The sequence below is a fragment of the Melospiza georgiana genome, chromosome 1 (genome assembly GCF_028018845.1).
Source record: "Melospiza georgiana isolate bMelGeo1 chromosome 1, bMelGeo1.pri, whole genome shotgun sequence".
Taxonomy (NCBI): Eukaryota; Metazoa; Chordata; class Aves; order Passeriformes; family Passerellidae; genus Melospiza; species Melospiza georgiana.
Genome location: NC_080430.1, coordinates 17,267,466 through 17,284,922, shown reverse-complemented (window position 1 = coordinate 17,284,922; position 17,457 = coordinate 17,267,466). Strand labels below are relative to the sequence as shown.

The 17,457-nt window shown below is 39.7% G+C and overlaps 1 protein-coding gene across 2 annotated transcripts in view; it reads left to right on the top strand.

Moving 5' to 3' along the window:
• Window positions 1-17,457, top strand: part of APBB1IP (amyloid beta precursor protein binding family B member 1 interacting protein) — a 63,839-nt gene that overhangs the window by 34,029 nt on the left and 12,353 nt on the right. For both annotated transcript variants that reach the window (XM_058030750.1, XM_058030748.1), the window contains exons 8-10: window positions 3,843-3,917; window positions 5,089-5,232; window positions 8,661-8,771. In XM_058030750.1, coding sequence (XP_057886733.1) covers window positions 3,843-3,917; window positions 5,089-5,232; window positions 8,661-8,771 — 330 coding nt within the window. The remainder of the gene's footprint in view (window positions 1-3,842; window positions 3,918-5,088; window positions 5,233-8,660; window positions 8,772-17,457) is intronic.

Genomic DNA, 17,457 nt, shown 5'->3' with positions numbered 1-17,457 from the left:
GAGTTCCCAACAGCATTCAAAGGAGGTTGAGTAAGGGTTTGTAACAGCTTTCATTACAAGACAGCTATAGCAAGTTTCATGCTTGAATATTTATCTGCTATCGACCAGGTGATACTTTTGTTTTTCACCAGCTTGGCCACATTTATAAATCAAGGTTTTTCTTTTTTATCCACTGTTACCCAGTGATGGAAACATAAAAAGGGGACAGGGAACCTGGTTATTGAGCATGCTGGCAAAAGTGCAAAGAAATAGAAATGAGAAAAGGGAGGTGTTTTTCACTGTACTCCCATTGTTTTGTTATCTTAATTTCTCTCTCTTTTGGGGGTTTCAAAAGAGCTTTGCCTTTAGCTTCATGTGTTTTAGTACTTTTATGATCTTCAGAGCAATTATAGGCATATTCTAATATTTTTAATGGGCAGGTTCCTAGGGGACACACCATGATATGAGTTGCAGATATGACCTTGCTCTGTTTTATTTTTTCTGCATAAACCATGCTGCATTGAGTAGCAGTTGCAATGATCTGAAATGGGGTGTGAGCTGGCCAGTTCTTGCCTCATATTGGGTGCAGGTTGGATGAGCATAAGCAGGCAGCCCATTGCTCAAAGAAGCTAGTCATGAGTAGGAAGCAGCTGCCTTGTTTTATGCACACCGTTTGATCTGTGCTGTTGTGGATTTTTCAGATCTTCTGGAAAATCAATCTCAAGAGCTTGAAAGCAGAAATACAACCAAAGTGTAAGAGGAGGCAGAGGGAGCATGCTGTCTTGTAGCACCTATTTTTTTGCCATGCAACAAGTAGTTGCTGCTGCATTCCCACTTGGATGGGTCTGTGAATGAAAAATGTGAAAGGTGTGAGAGAGGTGCTATTTCATTTAGGAAATTCATTTTTTGAGTATGGAGACATGAACACCAATCAGAAAGTTTGATAGTGCTGTATTCAAGTACTGTTTTATCATGATCCAGGTTTGCTTTGCTTACATGCCAACACAGATGTTCTTGGACACTACTGAAAACACTTTCTATCTTCCACTGTTTGAGCATTATACAGTGCAGAGAGATACACCCTGATTATTTCTTTACCTGCCTTTCCACACCAAAGGAGAAGGGTATGCCCCTAAGTGGAAAGGTTTTATGCATAGAAATAGTTAATTCTCAAATCTGTAGATATATGTAGGAAGTTGCCCTGCAGCTACATCTTGTCCCATTAATGACCTGACATCCCAAACCAAACATGCATTTCCAAGTGGTGTCCTCACACAGGAAAGAGCCTGCCTTTTGTCATGACCTTTGACTACTGGACTTGAAATGACCTCTTCTGGACGCATGTGTTTTGCCTCCTCTAGGATGAATGCTTCTGATCAAAAATAGCAGACCACACAGTAATGAAACAAGTACAGTGTTCAGTCTGCTCCCCAGTTTTTTAGCCACTGACAAATATGTATATATGTACTTCCAGATTTCCGGAAAGAGGCATAAAGGAGGTAATAAGTGAAGTGTGTGTTGACAGGTGAAAGACAGTGTATATCTGTGTAACATTGGGTTAGGTGACAGAGCCCCTAATGAAAAAGCTGTGGCATTAGAGATCCAGCATGGATATCCTTACAAACTTTCTCTCTTTAGGATTGATTATTTCAGTACAGGGTGGTCTGGGCTTCTGCTAAATAAATGCCAGAGGCCTCAATGTGAATCAGTTGCAGTCAGAGGAGCTTTGTTCCACAGAAGGCTGACTAAGTCAGATGGATGCTCTCCCCACAAGTTGATGAGCCAAGCCTTGTTGAGACAAAGCGTACTTACCTTGATAAATCTTCATTGTGTATTTTAGTGGTTTCACTATGTCTTTATAATGACCTAGAGAAGAAGCCTTACAGCTTGCATGTCCCTGTGCTTTCCAAATCCATCCCAAGGTCTGCAGGCCCAGCCCAGCCTGGCAGTGCCCTCTGAGGCTTCGGGGCTGCAGTGGTGCTGCCTCTCAAGGAGAGCTGTTGCACAAGCGCAGATCACTGGGCTGCAGCTGCTCAGAACTTTTAAATGGGTTTTGTTTTGAGCTGATTTTGGCTTTTTTCCACTCTGAATATTGTCTTTAGATGTGACTGCGAAGCTGTGGTCCTTAGTGGTAGCTTACTTACAGATTTGTACTAAAATTCTGTCCAGGCAGTCTGAAGCCAGCTGCATTTCCTAGGATAATGTCTGTTGTATTGAATGTTAAAGTTTCTCACACTGTAGACATGGCATCAGCATAGGCCACATTGCAGGTGTCTGTGTTTCTGAGCTCCCCTGACTTAATGTGAACTTCTAAGAAAGCAGTTTTTAAAGAACTGGTTTTGAGATCCAGACATCTTCTGCTTCCTCTCCTGGTGCCCCTCCAAAAACAGTCTGCTCTGAGGCTTGCATTCTGGCAGACATCTGTTCCCAGCACTGCTTGGAAATGAAGATGTGGTTGTGTGGAAGAGTAGTGTTTCACTTCAGATAAATTGCACAGCTGTAAATGTGGTCTACTGGCAGGGCAGATTTGCTGCTTGTTTGTGTCTTTCTTATACTATGGCAACAGCCTGTTCCTTTATTTACACACTTCTCACTTGTATTTTGGTATTGTGTGGTATTTTTGGTATTTTTTATTTTGGTAATGTTTGCATTTATATTGCAGTTTAGGTGTTGAGAAGTTCTAGGCACATAAACATGTTGTCGCTTTCTCATAGTCTTGAGGCATGAAAAAACAGAGATGAAAAGTCAGATAAATTGAAAAACTTGTAAACCACAAGAACTCTGAGTGTAACCATTCTGGTCTCCAGGGCATGAATCCAAATGCTACTTCCATCCCTGATCTCCCTGCTTCCTTCACTGCCTTACAGTCTGCAGGCAGCCAGCTCTGCTTCTCTGGCCCTGCTTGCTGTGGAGCAAAGCCACTGCACATGCTCCAGCACACAGGTCCTAGCATCCTTCCCGCTTGTCAGAATCTGCACATAAGTCCAAGTGCTGTCCTTTTGTCCATCTGTACAGTGCAGATGGATGCAGACTGGTTATTGCTGTTTAGCAGTGAGAGAATTTGTTTTTATGGGTGAACATGTCCTCGAGGCACTGTGGTTCCTTTTTTGTGGGACAGGCAGGAACTGGGTCCTCTGAGGACAGCTGCAGTGTCACACAAACAGAGGAGTTCAGGCTTTATTTTCGGTAGGCTGGAGCACATGTGCTAAGATATCATGGTGATCACTTCTTCAGATTTCTTCTAGATTTTTGAACAGTTTCTTCACTACATATAAGTATTTTGCAGAGGATGAGCAGGGGTACAAAAGTAGCAATAGCAACTTTGGATAAAGGCTTTGGCATATAAGCACTTTATCTAAAAATTGACAGCTGAGTTATATCCAGAATGTAAGATACAAAGCATGCAAATTACCAGATTGGGTTGTAGGAAAAATGCTTTCTAGCCTTTTGATACTGCATTGTATTCATTGTATATCAGCTTGAAATCAAATGTTAGGTTGTCTACAACCTGTAATCATATAGGAAGCAATGAAAATGGGAGTGCTAAAACCCAAACCAATTGATCCAGAAAAAGAGCCAAAAACATAAGCCACTGGTTTAAATTTTTGGAGGCCATATTTACATGGGCAAAAACAATCTTGTATTACCTTTGGATTATATTCAGAATAAAAAATTAATATTCATGAGCAGCAGATGCGATTAAACTTATCTGTTAGAAGAGTCCATAAGCATCTGTCTCTTGCACCTGCTGATTGGTACTCAGTATTGAAAGACTCAGTAACTATTGAGTGAGTTTGTGGATATCTAGTTACTTGTATTGCCAGCTTTATAATGAACATGAACTTCTTTTGTGTCTTTGTCAGAATTTCTACCTGGCCAACAAAGGGAAGAAAGAAAACAAAGAAATGAACGATAAAAACAAAGAGGCTTTGCTGGAGGTAAGCCAAATTATTGGGCTGCTGATGCAAATGTCACCAAAACTCTGCCACCATTTGCATCTGCTCTGCAGTAACAGCAAGTCGTTCTTTGTGGGAAATGGTGTAACAACAGGAAGTTCTGTGATCTTGGTGGCTTTGTATCTCGGGTTTAATATGTCGACTTTCCTCTGCATCAGCTGCTCCTCATTAAAAACGCAGATTATTCACCCTTAGGCCAGCCCTTGTGACTTTTTATTGTTAGTAAGTTTGATCAGTACCAAACAATTATCTTCAGGTTAGAAGTGGATTTACTTCTCAACTTATTAGCTGTACTACAACAGAAAAAAGACACACTCACTTTTCCAGAAAGTTTGTTTAATCTCTTCCTTTCCTGCTCAAGTTTTCCTTCAGATGTACACTTGAAAGAGAGAAAACCAGAGTTATTCAAAAGAAAAGATTATTACAGTTCTCCAGGCAAGCAGTTTGGTAAAAGCTCACGAAGAAAATGCTTTTCTCAGGTGACTAAGGACTCACATTTCAAAAGTAGTGCATCTCATGAAAGCACCAGATGTTAACCACCGGAAGTCCTGGTGAATTCTAAGTGAAAACATTAAGTGATAAGTGTGTTGGCATTAAAAATTACCCAACAGTAAGCCCTTCAAGCAAACAATTAGTATATCTAATTAAATAGTGTTTTAAATGCTAGCATGTATTTGAAATTGAAGGCAGAGATTGAGCTGTTTTTAGAACTCTAAGCAGTCTCTAAAGAATCTCTCTACCAAAGTATTTCTCTACAGTCTCTAAAGAATCTCTCTACCAAAGTATTTCTCTACAGAACCTATAAACACTGCAATAGAGGAAAAAACCCAACAACAATATCAACCACTCTGTTCTATAGCCTTCACTGAGCGCATCTATGTCTAGTTAAAAGCCTTTGTAGGTTTTTGCTTGACTCCAAGGGATGGAGGTTTTGCAAGCCTTCTTTATCAGTGTGTGAGCACCCAGCATTAGCTTGGAAAAGTTTCCTTTGCCTGTCTAAGATGTCCATCCCCCTAGTAACTGCACTCCCCATGTTCATATGCTCATTGTCACAAGAAATGTCTTTATTTTTCAAGGGAGCATTTTTCTGCTATATATTGATAGGATTGTGCTTAATGGGTTTGTTTTGTGCATTATTATTCTTGTTGCACAGGAAAGCTTCTGTGGGACATCTGTCATTGTGCCAGAGCTTGAAGGGGCCCTTTATTTAAAAGAAGATGGAAAAAAGTCCTGGAAGAGGCGTTATTTTCTTCTACGAGCTTCTGGAATTTATTATGTACCCAGAGGAAAAACCAAGGTCAGGAAGCCAAATAATCGTTCTAGCAATAAAACAATTCATGGAGGTGAAAGTGTAGAACTCCCAAGGTGACATTTGAAGAGCACTGTCTGGTGCATCTGAGAGGGCTGAGATTTCCATGGTTCAACTTTGATTACACCACTTGTGCAAATACTAGAATGTAGTCACTGAATCCTCTCACGTTTTTCTCCTTTTGATTTCAAGGGATAGATAAAAAGATTGATAAAATAGTGCTCCTCCAGAAGGCAGGAGGGGAAAGAAAAGCAGCATAGTACCTGTCAGCTGGTAGTGAGCTGCCAAAAGCTTCATTGTTATATGGGTTCCCTGTGAAAGAAAATCTTAAAAAGTTGTCAGGTAAACAAATTTCTTGTCACAAAAAAGGTCTAATTTTACTTTGATACAGACTTTCTGGACTTCCTGCACCAGTTAGCAGCATGTGAAATGCTGGCGTTATTTAATATGTTGGGGTTTTTTTAATACAATGTACCTAGAGAATATGTTGTGTCTTTTATGGCTTTTTAAGACTGTCCTTTGTGTAGAAAGAAGTGACTCAGAGTAATCTACCTGGCTGAATCAAGTTTACTTACATTTAGTATTAAAAAATATCTAAAGAGTCTGAATTGCCAGCACTGCATGTATTGCACATAAGGGCAGCTGGCTTTTAATTTCCACAGTGATGAGGTAGAACAGTGGATTCTGTGACTGGTGGTTTTTGGTTTTGGGATTTTTGTGTACTGAAAACCTCTTCTGTTACCACTGCTCATGGTTCTGCTCACTGTTCTGCTCATGCTTCATATTTAGAAATGCTGCTGTTGGTGAAGCTTTACTGTTAGGATTTGTGTTTTGAAACTTAACACTTCTGTCATTTCCTGACTAAAGCACAAAGGGGAAAAAATTTATCTTGTAAAGAGATGTTGTGCTGCTGCTCCAGTGACCTGTTTATAACAGAGCCACAGTGAAACACAGATCACCTTGCTGCTTTCACAGCAATTTATTTTGACTTTACCTGACCCTGAGATAATGACTTTCATGCCTCAAATCAGGCTGTACACACAACATCTTATCAATTAGGATCTAGAATGCTATTTAGAAGGCACTTAAGGTGGAAAAAGTGTAAGAGTAGTCAAATGCAAAGTCCATCTTGGACATTTCCTTCCATGCCTCCAACAATGACCAGTAGTACAATGCCAAAGCAAGGCAAGCATGTCCTGAGAGTTACTCAGCTTTTTTTCATCATCCAGTGATACCTGTTCCAGTGACTTTTCATCACAGTGCAAATGAGGGAAGTGCTTTCTTTTTTCAGGTGATAGGCTGTAAACATAGGCTCAGATGGAGAGCACAGTCCCCTTGTTTCAGCTGTTTAGCACTTTACTGCCTGTTTGTCACTACAGGCTGTGTGCCATCCTGCCTGTAACTGAGCAGTTTGAGGAATTGTGTGCTTTAAAGTCACTATATTACCACAACAAATCTAGTTCTCTAGGAGATAGTCACAGCTCTTTAAAATGGTGGCACAGTCATCTGCTTGCCCCTGCATCTGTAACAGGCTTCAGCAAAAGGATGCCTATGCCCATGTCTTGGTCATTCCAGAGAAAGTCAAATCTCTTAGTTCAAGTCTGTGTTAATGGTGATCTAAGTGATTGCTGCACTCTGTATTGGAACAGCTGAGGATGAGGTACACGTGTCTGTTGAGGAGATCTAATCTCTGGGACATGAGCAGGATGTTGTGAGGGTGTTAAACATCTCAAAGCACTGCAGTAGAATTCAGTAGAGCTCTTCAGTTAAAGCCCTCAAACTATGACAGTTCATCCCTTGTCAGGGCAGCATGAAAAGTGCACATGCACCTTGCTCATCATTCAGTTGTGGGCAGAGCAGTCTTTCTTTGAGGTACAGAAATGAATAGTTGGCAGACAATGATATCTTCAGCTGCTGCAGCTGTTTTAAAATTCATCCAATATATTCCTGTTTTCAGTATTTACAAAAAAGCAAAGTTCTGGACTACCTTTGGCACTTTGTGCTTGCTGTAAAATACATGGTAAAAGTGAAAATACAGGGACACGTTCAGATAATTTCATACACATGCTAGTGGTGGTTTTTGTTTCAGGGTTCTTTGTTAACAAACTAGCATCAGTCAGCACTGCTGTCTTAATTTCTTTCTTCAGCATTGCTCTGCTTGCATCTCATTCAAAAAAGGGCTGTTAATGGACAGGGTCACAAAACAAAAGCATCAGAATTACAGATAATTAAAACATCTATTTCTGTTAATTGTGTTGCTTTGTCATGTTAACGTTGCTGTGTCGTGTTAACATTCCACAAATACTCACATTAAGAGCCTTTGTCCCTTGCATAAAAATCTATTCCTTGTAAGATAATAACAACTGCATTCATATTGGTCTCATCACTATTGCCTGGTTCCTAAAGGAAAGGAACAACACATTATACGGGATGGATTGGAGCACATTTAGGAACTTAAGGATGCTTGAAAAACCGAGGTCCACACACTCACTGACAAAATCTCTGGCATCATCAGCTGCAGCAGAGACAGGAGAAAGAGAGAAGTCCTGTCTACATCTAGTGGGAAGTGTTTCACCACGTATTGTACTTGCAAACTCAATTTGTAAATAAAGCCAACTCAAGGGCATATTGTAAAGTATCATTAAGAATGAGAACAGGAGACAAGAACCATCGTATGCATATTATATCATACCCCCATATCATATCATACTCCATTTTTAGGGGTAGAGGGAGCTTCTGGTTTGTTGTTTTATTTTTCCTTTTTTCCCCCCACGATTTCCTGATTTCTCAGTTTAGCCAACAGTGACCATGTGAAATGGCTATTTTTGCATTTCCACACAAAGGATTGCAAAAGGATTACTGTAGGCAGAATTCATCACTGAGAAACACCCAGCAACAGGAACCTTGTTACTTTAGCAATATATTGTAAACAAGCAAATGTTATGATAAACAGAAATAGAACGATGCCAAGAAATTTGAGAAAATTCAAAGCAAAACAGATTAAATGTTGCTTATGTCCTGATGAGGTTTGTTTGTTACATGTACAAAAGAAAAATAAGCTCCCAAAGCAATTTAGAACCCCAAACCTTCTTTCTCCACTCAGAATTTTAAGGGTGTGGTTTATTACTGTGGTGTTCTCTTTTGTCATATTAGACATAAGCTAAAATCCCCACACAAAGCAATGAAGCACAGCATAACCAGAACAAGAGCAAAATGTTGAACTGTGTTACAGATCATTCATAATATGTATTGACCCTCTTCCTATTTTTATTTTAAGAAAGCAGACACCTAAAATTAATCCTTGTTTTTTCAGTCAGCTTCACTGTCATTCATGCATTTGATAAAGGTTCTATTAATGAGTTTCACATCAAAATTCAATTTGCTCTGACAATGATGGGCTTGGTTTTCATTTGTAGACATCACGGGATCTGGCATGCTTCCTTCAGTTTGAGAACGTGAACGTGTATTATGGGTATCAACACAAAGTGAAGTATAAGGCACCTACAGATTACTGCTTTGTCTTAAAGGTAATGTACAAAAAAAATTCTGCAAATATCACACGGTTTCTTTTATATGCAAACAGTTGCTATTTACACTAGTGATAAGATAGAGTAACTCCTGCAAAATCATGCGTGATTTCTTCTTTTCTTCCTGATTATCAGCAACATACATTTAGGACCTTAATTTTATTACTGACAGTCCTGTGATATATGTCTACACTGCATCCTAAAGTTGTCTTCAAACAGGGTTGAATATGCTGACTGTTCAGGTGACTGGACACATTTGGGCAGATGGCACCCAGGGCAGATGTATGATGAGAAGTCTGGCAGTCTCTAATTTTGATGTTATGAGCACTATGGATTATACACCAAAAAGCATGTCTACTTTTTTTGTGGTCTAGTCATACCTGTTGAGGGGTTTGTTGAACTGAGATGCAAAATTTTGCAGGAGTAGGCATCTCATTTGTCATATTTTATTGCACTGCTGTTTCTGGAAGGAAGGAAAAATCCGTTGCTCATCCACTTATGAAAATCAATGCTTGTTCTTGAATAAGTATCTCATTGCTGCCTCTCCAGGTAATAGCACTGCAAATAGGCTGGGAATTCTGCATCCCTCTCAGGAAAAGAAAAGAAGCCCCAGTTTTTCACTGAGTTTAGACAGCAGAAATGAAGTTTGAGGTTGTAGCAATTTGCTATCTGTCATATCAGTGTGTACAAGACAGAAGATAATCTTCTTGCTGCTTTTCTTTTTATAGGCGTGCAGTGGGAACAGAGTATCAGAAAGCACAGTATCTTGCCATCTCAGAAAAAAAAGTACAGGAAATACTCACATCAGAGTGTGGTACTTGCAGTACCACATTTCTGGCTGTAGTCACACACTTAAAGCACTTTTTAATTCAGTTCCAAAATGTCTGGTAGCTTAATTTGCAAATGGCCAAGCAGAAGTGGTTTATAGACAGATTTATTTTCCGACACAGATGTATCTAATTAACACAGATTAACAGTTTTAGTACTATAGTCTTCCACAAAACACTCTACAAGAGACACAGGTGAGATTTCAAAAGTTAACAGGTAAGCATTGCTTCTGAAAAGTACAACCTTTTATGAAAAAAGGGGAAAGGGAGCTGATGTTTAAAAAAAGAGGAAATTGATTTCTAAACAGATGACTGGTCTAAGAAATACCTGACTAATTTATTAACAGTTATTCACATCCTGTTCACGTGAAAATAAAAGCATGATTTTTGAATGCATGTAGCAATGTGTTTAACTGTTCATAATAGTTAGGTGAACTTTCTGGACTTACTGCCATCTTTTCTGAAAAGAGGTATGCTATTTACACTAGCAAAAAGTCACCTCAACTAAAATTCTTGCTTTATCTCATGTGCGATGTTAGTGCTGTATCTTCAATGTGGAATTGGAGGAACAAGATCAAAAGCTTACACAGGAAAGCTTCATGTCTGATAGGTTTATAAATGTATGAAACCTACTTAGCAAATTGTGTTTGCTCTGATGCTTCTAAAATATGTTTGCAGTACACTAGAAAAAACATTGTATCAATAATTATTTTTGAACAATGTAACTTAGTGATTAATAGATTTTGTTACCGTGCTTGTTCTTCCTTTTAATTACTACAAATCATCATTGGGTAGGTTCTTTATGCGCTCAGTTTCAGACTTGGCTTTTTTTAATGGCTGACTTGCAGTGGCTGGAGTTGGTCAGAAGGTACAGGCAAATACTGATGTCTTCATATTTCTGTTGTTTCAGAATTGAAAGTCTCCCACTTAGTGTGGCTTTCTGAGGGTGGTGAAGAGTTTAATATTTATTATAATTTCTGTACATTAATTTGAATTCTATATATAAATAGAGTATTAATTCTACTTTTTAAAGCCATGCTGCTGAAATTAGTTCTCTCATATCCTTGGCTTACCTTTGGAGGCTGGAGCTGAGGATGTAATACATCTTGAGATCTGTGGGCCGAGGGAAAGAGCAAAGTTAAATGTCAGTCTCTCTGATTGGATCCTTGGTGACACAGAAGTGTGTGGATGGTAACACTGAGCCATTTATCACACTTAGTCACATTTTTGTCCTGTCTGATTTGATGTGTAAGTCTCCCAGAAGAAAATCTCTCTTGCTGAGAGACACTTGTCGTGACATGTCAAAGGAAAACAAACCATCATTCTTGAGATATTTCTCATCCTGCCATATTTTGCAAATGAAGTCCTCAAGAAGAAATAACAGTACTCTCACAGACAGGTGAAGTGAGGAGAAGGCAACGGATTTAATGGGTAAACATTTGTTTTTATGATACAGGAAGCCTAGTAATTTTGGAGGAATTTGGATGCCCAGCTCAGTCCAAGCCAGTTGGAAATTTCTGCACAGCCAAGGCTCTGCCGTGTTTTCACAGCTCTTCCATTCCCCTATGTGTGCCTGGCCACAGAGGGCAGGATAAGATTATCTGTCTAACAAGTGGGGGAAGGTAACTGAAAGAGTAGCAGCCACAGCCCATGCTAGCTGTTCACTGAGGTGGCTGTAAAGCAAAGGAAATATTTGGGAAAAAAAGAGTCTGGAAGCCTTTATTAGCTCTGGCAAGCTGTAATGCCTCTTGGAAAGTTTTTAATAGCATGCCACTACATTTTTTAAAGAATTAAAAAATTTTAAGAATTTAAAAATTTCTATCTGAGGACCCCTTAGGAACTGCTATGTCAAAACAGTGAGCAGTCATCAGCCAAGTCACTTGCTCTGCTATGTTTCAAACATAACAAAAGAACCTGCCCAGCTCAGAGGCAAGAGCTTGTACTTTGTAGTACAGGAGAAATGCAAGGGTGTAACAGCTTCAGCAGTACCTTGCTTCTGTGCTGGGTGGAAAATCCTGCTGAATTCAGAACTATATTTTCCCAGCTTTGTGAACTGAGTTGAAAGAATACCATATTCATTTCTCAATGGTTAAGCTATTGGCATCTTTACTTCAAAACCAGGGACATGCCCTTTGTTCATACAAATGGCAGCAAATGGCCAGTAAGGTAGGCTGGTTTGGAGTTGAATATGGCCTAATACTTGAAGGAGGTGTTCTTTCTTTTCCTCCAGTCCCCAGTTGTATGATGAGCCTCCTAAACAAATAATGTATGTATATTTGTAGTGTTTGTTCCTGCTTTGAAGGTCTTGTCTCACATTAGCAGGGAGAAAAGAGAAAGCATTTACTTCCCCCCCACCCTCAGTCTTGGTCATCTTTATGCCGAGTCTTTATGGAGGGAAGAGCACTCAGGAAAAATTTTAAGAGTGAGCAGAGCATTCTTGCCATTTTTACATCTATGTTCCAGGCATTGCCAGGAATGTAAAGAGAATGCAAACACTGTAACTAATGTTAAGCACAGTCCTGGTGACCTGGTTTTAGCCAGAATGAGATTTTTCAGGTTGACTGGCACAGCCCTGAATAATATGGGTGTTGCCTCAAAGTCTTCATGACATTTCTTTGACTGTTGCTTCCCTTTGATCTCTCTAAATGGGATGTGGCCTTTTTCTCCTTGTTTCTTGTCCTTGGCTACAGTCAGGTATGGGGCTTGCAGAGACAGCGAGCTTTTGGTCACAGTGCCTGTCCCAGCTGACATGCATCCAGTCACCATCCAGAGCTGCTCCCTCTGTCCTGTTTCTTGTATAATCTAGGTGTTTCGTTTCAACTTCAGTGATCATACCTGGGTTATGTAGCTGATGCTGGCTTGGGTGCTGGTATTAGTCTCGCAACAAGATCATGCACATCATGGGCAGGTTGCTTTGCTACTTAGCCTGAAGCTGTGGTGGGTTTTGCAGCCTGGGATATTGGAGCTGCACCTAAACTAGCTAAGTATATATAAGTATATATAAGCTAAGTATAAGTATAAGTATTCTTATCTGGATATTCCTCTTACAACTAGAGAAGCAGGATGTGTTGTGAGTGCTCCTTGTGTATCATTTGTTCCCATTATGTCAGCACCCCACTGTATATTCTATACCTCAGCACAAAAATTAGATGTGCATTGCTTATTTGTTAATAATCAAGACACTGAGGAGATAATGGGCAAAAGGGTGTGGTGCCAGAAGCAATTAAACACCACAGTGTTTACTAGCAAAAGAGGGAGCATTTTGCTGAGCTTATTCAGAAATTTCCTTTCAGGATGATTCAGGAGACAACTGCAATAACAGAACAAAGCAGCTACTTCCCCATATCAGGCAACAGAAAGCCCAGCTGTGACCAACCAGAAGGAGCACAGTTGGCTCCTTCTGCTTTGGAGGGGAGAGCAGGACCACCTTTAGCTCTGTGTGTGCAGCAGAGCAGGACTGATGTGCCTGGGTCCTCAGGGCAAGACTGCAGCCTGGCACAGAGCCTCCAATGGAGTTGGCTTTCAGGAATCCTAAGGCTTTGGGGCAACTAAAAATGAACTGTGCTTTATTTCCCATTGGCTATTTGGTCTGTGCTGAGCTTTAAACTTCTTCAGTGTACTTGCCCTATACCACTGCTAAACAAACCTTCCTCCCTCAAAGGAAGTCCCACATTTCAAAATCCTGGAACAACACAAAGAACTCTCAGAATATTAAAAACAGAGCCTCTGAGTATAAGAAATATTTTTTTGATATCTGCTCTTGTAAATATGCAGATTCTTCCTATTTTGTACTCAACCTGTTTAATGCTTTCATAAATTTAAAGATCCCACCCTTCTCTTTGACATCAGATAAAGTGAGTCTTTTCCTAATAGAGATCTCCATATGCAGAGAAGAGGAAAGGAAAGGTCAGCCGAGTTTGAAAAAAGACCCTCACTCAAACCTGCCTCTCTCGAGTTTGGATTTGTCACTCTGTTCCCAGCAGAGGAGGCAGGAGAGGGTCACAGCACAGCTCTCTGTGCACCCTGCACAGAGTGGGTGCTGCCCACTCCTGGGAGAGCAGTGGTGAGGGAGCAAAATTCTCTCTGCTTTCCAGCAAAAATATATTCACACACCACACACAGCAAGTAGGAATGGTTTAGTTCCTCAGAACCACCTTTTCATTTACAAATGTGTGGTTTTACATCTAGATTCCCTGCAAATTTTCTCATTCGCCATCTCACGTTATATGGGAATTGCTGTGGAAGTAAATGAGACCTTTAATTATTTATTTTATATTCTGAAATTGAAAGCCCACAAAAATAAGGCATTTCACCAGAAAGGAAGGGATCTGCCCATCATGCTAGCTACAGCATCTATTGCACTGAGCAGAAATGGTGACTGTAATGTTCATTTTGTGGATTGTCTCTGTGTGTGCATGCGCACGCCTGCTCATCCAGGAGCTGATTTTGTCCCACCATGTTGAAAAATCTTTCAAAGCAGACAAATAGCAAGGTAATCTATATGCAAATTTGCTGGTTTAGTCAGTCTGATGTGCCTGTGACAAAGAGTGGATTTAATTATAGTTTATTGGTGCTGGTTATGCTTGAGTAATCTGAAGGTAATGGTGCATAATGCTGAATTAATCTAGGATGAAAAAAATTGGTTTCCTGGGGATAAACTGAGACAAAGGGAAATCATCCTCTATTTCTACAGCTGGGTACATTTTCCTGTGCAATCAAAACAGTTAAGTTTTCCTGGCATCATTTGACACCATTATTTTAAAAAAGAATTCTAATTGTTCAAAGAATTTTGAAAGTAAATTTTCAAAAAGAATAGCTTGTTTGCAATAGCAGCATCATTTTAGCAGGTGATTTGGCATTTAGCTGCTTCTTTCCCGCTTCCCTCCTCCCTCACACCGTGTGCTCCATGCAGGCTGAGTCATGTACATAATGCATTCAACACAAAGACAGTTAAAAAGGTAGAAGGTCAGAATTAGAGTGTTTGAGATAGAAAACACTAGGAATAACAGCTATGTAGAACAAATGGCTAGTGCAGGAAACAAAGACAGAAAGCAGGAGATTTATATTTTTTTTAATGTGAAAGATGTGGAAATTGTTTTTGTATCAATGCTTCAGATAAGTGTTTCAGAGTAAATTCATTGCTAGATTAACTGAGAAAGCAGAAGTAGAAACACTTTTTATTGCAGAACACTTTCAGGTATGTGTGGTTACAGTCATGTACATGCACAGTTTTGCCAGATTAATGTATAAACAGCAGGGAGAATAAAGACAGAGAATGGACAGGGAGAAATTGAATATGATAGCTTTGGAAAATATTACTTCCTGCATAAAGCAGACCTCTTTGGTTACAATGGCTATTATATATATTTTTAATGGCCTAAAATTTTTGCCTCAGGTCATTAGAGAAATATAGGTCAAAAGAATAATTTCCTTAATAACAGAGCAATTACTCTTTTATACATAGAGCTCACACATCTTCAAGTGATCAGTTAAGTATGATCATCTTCATGCAAGGGGTGCATAGCATCTGAATTTGACCATGACAAATAGTAGATTACAAATCTGAACCATTTCAATGTGACTTTTGAAAGGTAATGACTATTAAATTCTAATTCCAGCCATGGGAGCCAGTGGAGTCTCAGCTTTTCAGGGAAGCTAGTCCAACACAGCACAAGTTCATTGGTAGTAGTTAAGGTATCCAAAAGCACTGAGCATTTTGTTAAAATTCAGCCAAAAGCCAAAGCTTGTGATCCAAAGTTAGTCACTCTTTATGCTTCTGGCTATTGTTTCTGCCTCAGAGACTGAGCAATGATCCATATATTTTGGGGCAAGGAATGCAATGAGATGCCTGAATAACTTCAGTTTACTTTTCATCTTCAGTGTTGGAAGAAGGCAACTCAAAAGAACATTTTATTGGGATATCTCCAGTTTCATGCATACATGGCCTTCAGTCATTTGTTTTGGCAGACACAACAAAAACCACATCATTCAGTTCCCATTTCTTCAAGTTTTCAATGTATTTTATCTTTTATTCCTTAGGCAAAGAGTTTACTTTATATCTGAAAATGCTATCTGTGGACAAATATTTTTTTGACCCTCTTCAGAAAACAAACTTTATATTCGAGTGCTTCTGCTTTTTTTATCTCTAGACAGTTGATACTTACAGAGGAGACAATGGGACAGGGGAGAATGCTAGGTTCTGTTCCAAGCCTCTTCAGTGCTTTTCTGGGTGAAACATGGCACATCCTTTGTCAGTCTGATGTTTGAGATGCTCAGATCTTAGTACCTACAAAATCAGGCTCAATTATGTGACTAATTCATCATTATTAAGAGTTTTGACATTGAAAGATGAAAGTTCACTATAGTCCATATTATTTCAAAACACTATTCTTTTTTTTTTTATTTGAGAAAAATTCTGGAGAGCCTTTCTACTTGCATATTTCCACTTTTCTTTTAAACTATAACTTCTAGAGTTGTTACTGTTTAAGCAGTTGTCTTTCATAATTCATTTTGGTGCTGCATATTTCATAGGCAAAGGTGCTAAACCTTCCAGAGATGTTTTCACTTTGCTGTCAGATGATTTTAATGATCCTTTAAAGACATGGTATGCACCCTATAGCAAAATAAGTTATCTGTGTATGAGGTGTGGCATACTGGTTAGTGGTTTTCTGCAGTATTTCTCACATGGCTGTTACTGATGTTGTTGACCTCTGTGGTGTCACAGACAAGTTATTACACAGACTCTGAATCTAGTTTAGTAAAACCAGACTACAGCTGCTTATGTCTGTGTGCTGGACTAAACACTCTCCTGAGACACAGGAGCTGTGAAAGGAGGACATTGGTCCACACAGAATCATAGAATTGTTTAGGGTTCTTCATACCAAGTCAGCGTTTCCAGGCACTTCCAGCTGCCTAGGTTCTTCTTCAAATTGCTTATTCTGAGTTGTCATTTTAATGCACTATGTAGTAGATTTTGTGTGAAGCTTTAAGTGGAAAATTGAGCTTGTAAAGGTCAGCATTGAGAGCTGAGACTTCTGCCATTGTACTGCCAAAGCAATTCCACTATGATACAGTTCCTCCAAGTGAGCAAATGGTGGGGTGGGTGTGCTGTGACAATCCTTGGCTGAAACATTTTACCTTCCTGCCTAAAGTGGCAAGCTTCATGCATCTAAAAACCACAAGAAGCCAAATGTCTCCATCTGAGCCAGTTACTAATAATCTTGTATGGGTAGGAATTTTCAGGGCTAAGCTTGGTGCTCCTGGTGTTTGTTCCTGTGGTCTGGCCTTGCAGACAGCTGCTGCCTGGAACAGTCCTCTTAGGCCTGATCCAAAGCTCTTGTGAGGCGAGAGGGATATTTCCAGTTGACCTCAGTGGTCTGTGGATCCAGTAATGAGTTAATCTTTATGTGTCATTCATAAAGTTGCATGTAAAAAGAGCCGGTGCTGCTGCTGCTTCTGGGAAAATGAGATTCATTACAGTTCTCAGCTGTGACAAAGAGATTGTACAGGGTGCCTGCATGGCTCTGAGGTGTCTGACCTTCCTTTTCAGAGCTGGAGGTTCAGCAGCCTGTAGTTTGGTCCCTAATTGACAGCACATATTTGTGACTGTGCACTTAATCACAGTTGCTGATTGGAGTAATTTAATCAAGGAACTGATTGGGGCAATTTGGAATAGGTCCCACTGGTGAATATCAGTAGTTGAGATGGATTGCCTGGTGGAGACAATAGCCAGCAAATGACAGGGTAAAGGGTAGCCAGTGAGTAACTCACATGTCATCCAGCAAGGGATACTGTCACCTTGTTCACTGACTATTCCCCCTCAATTTCTCAGGATTGTGAGACCCACCACAGTCTGAAAA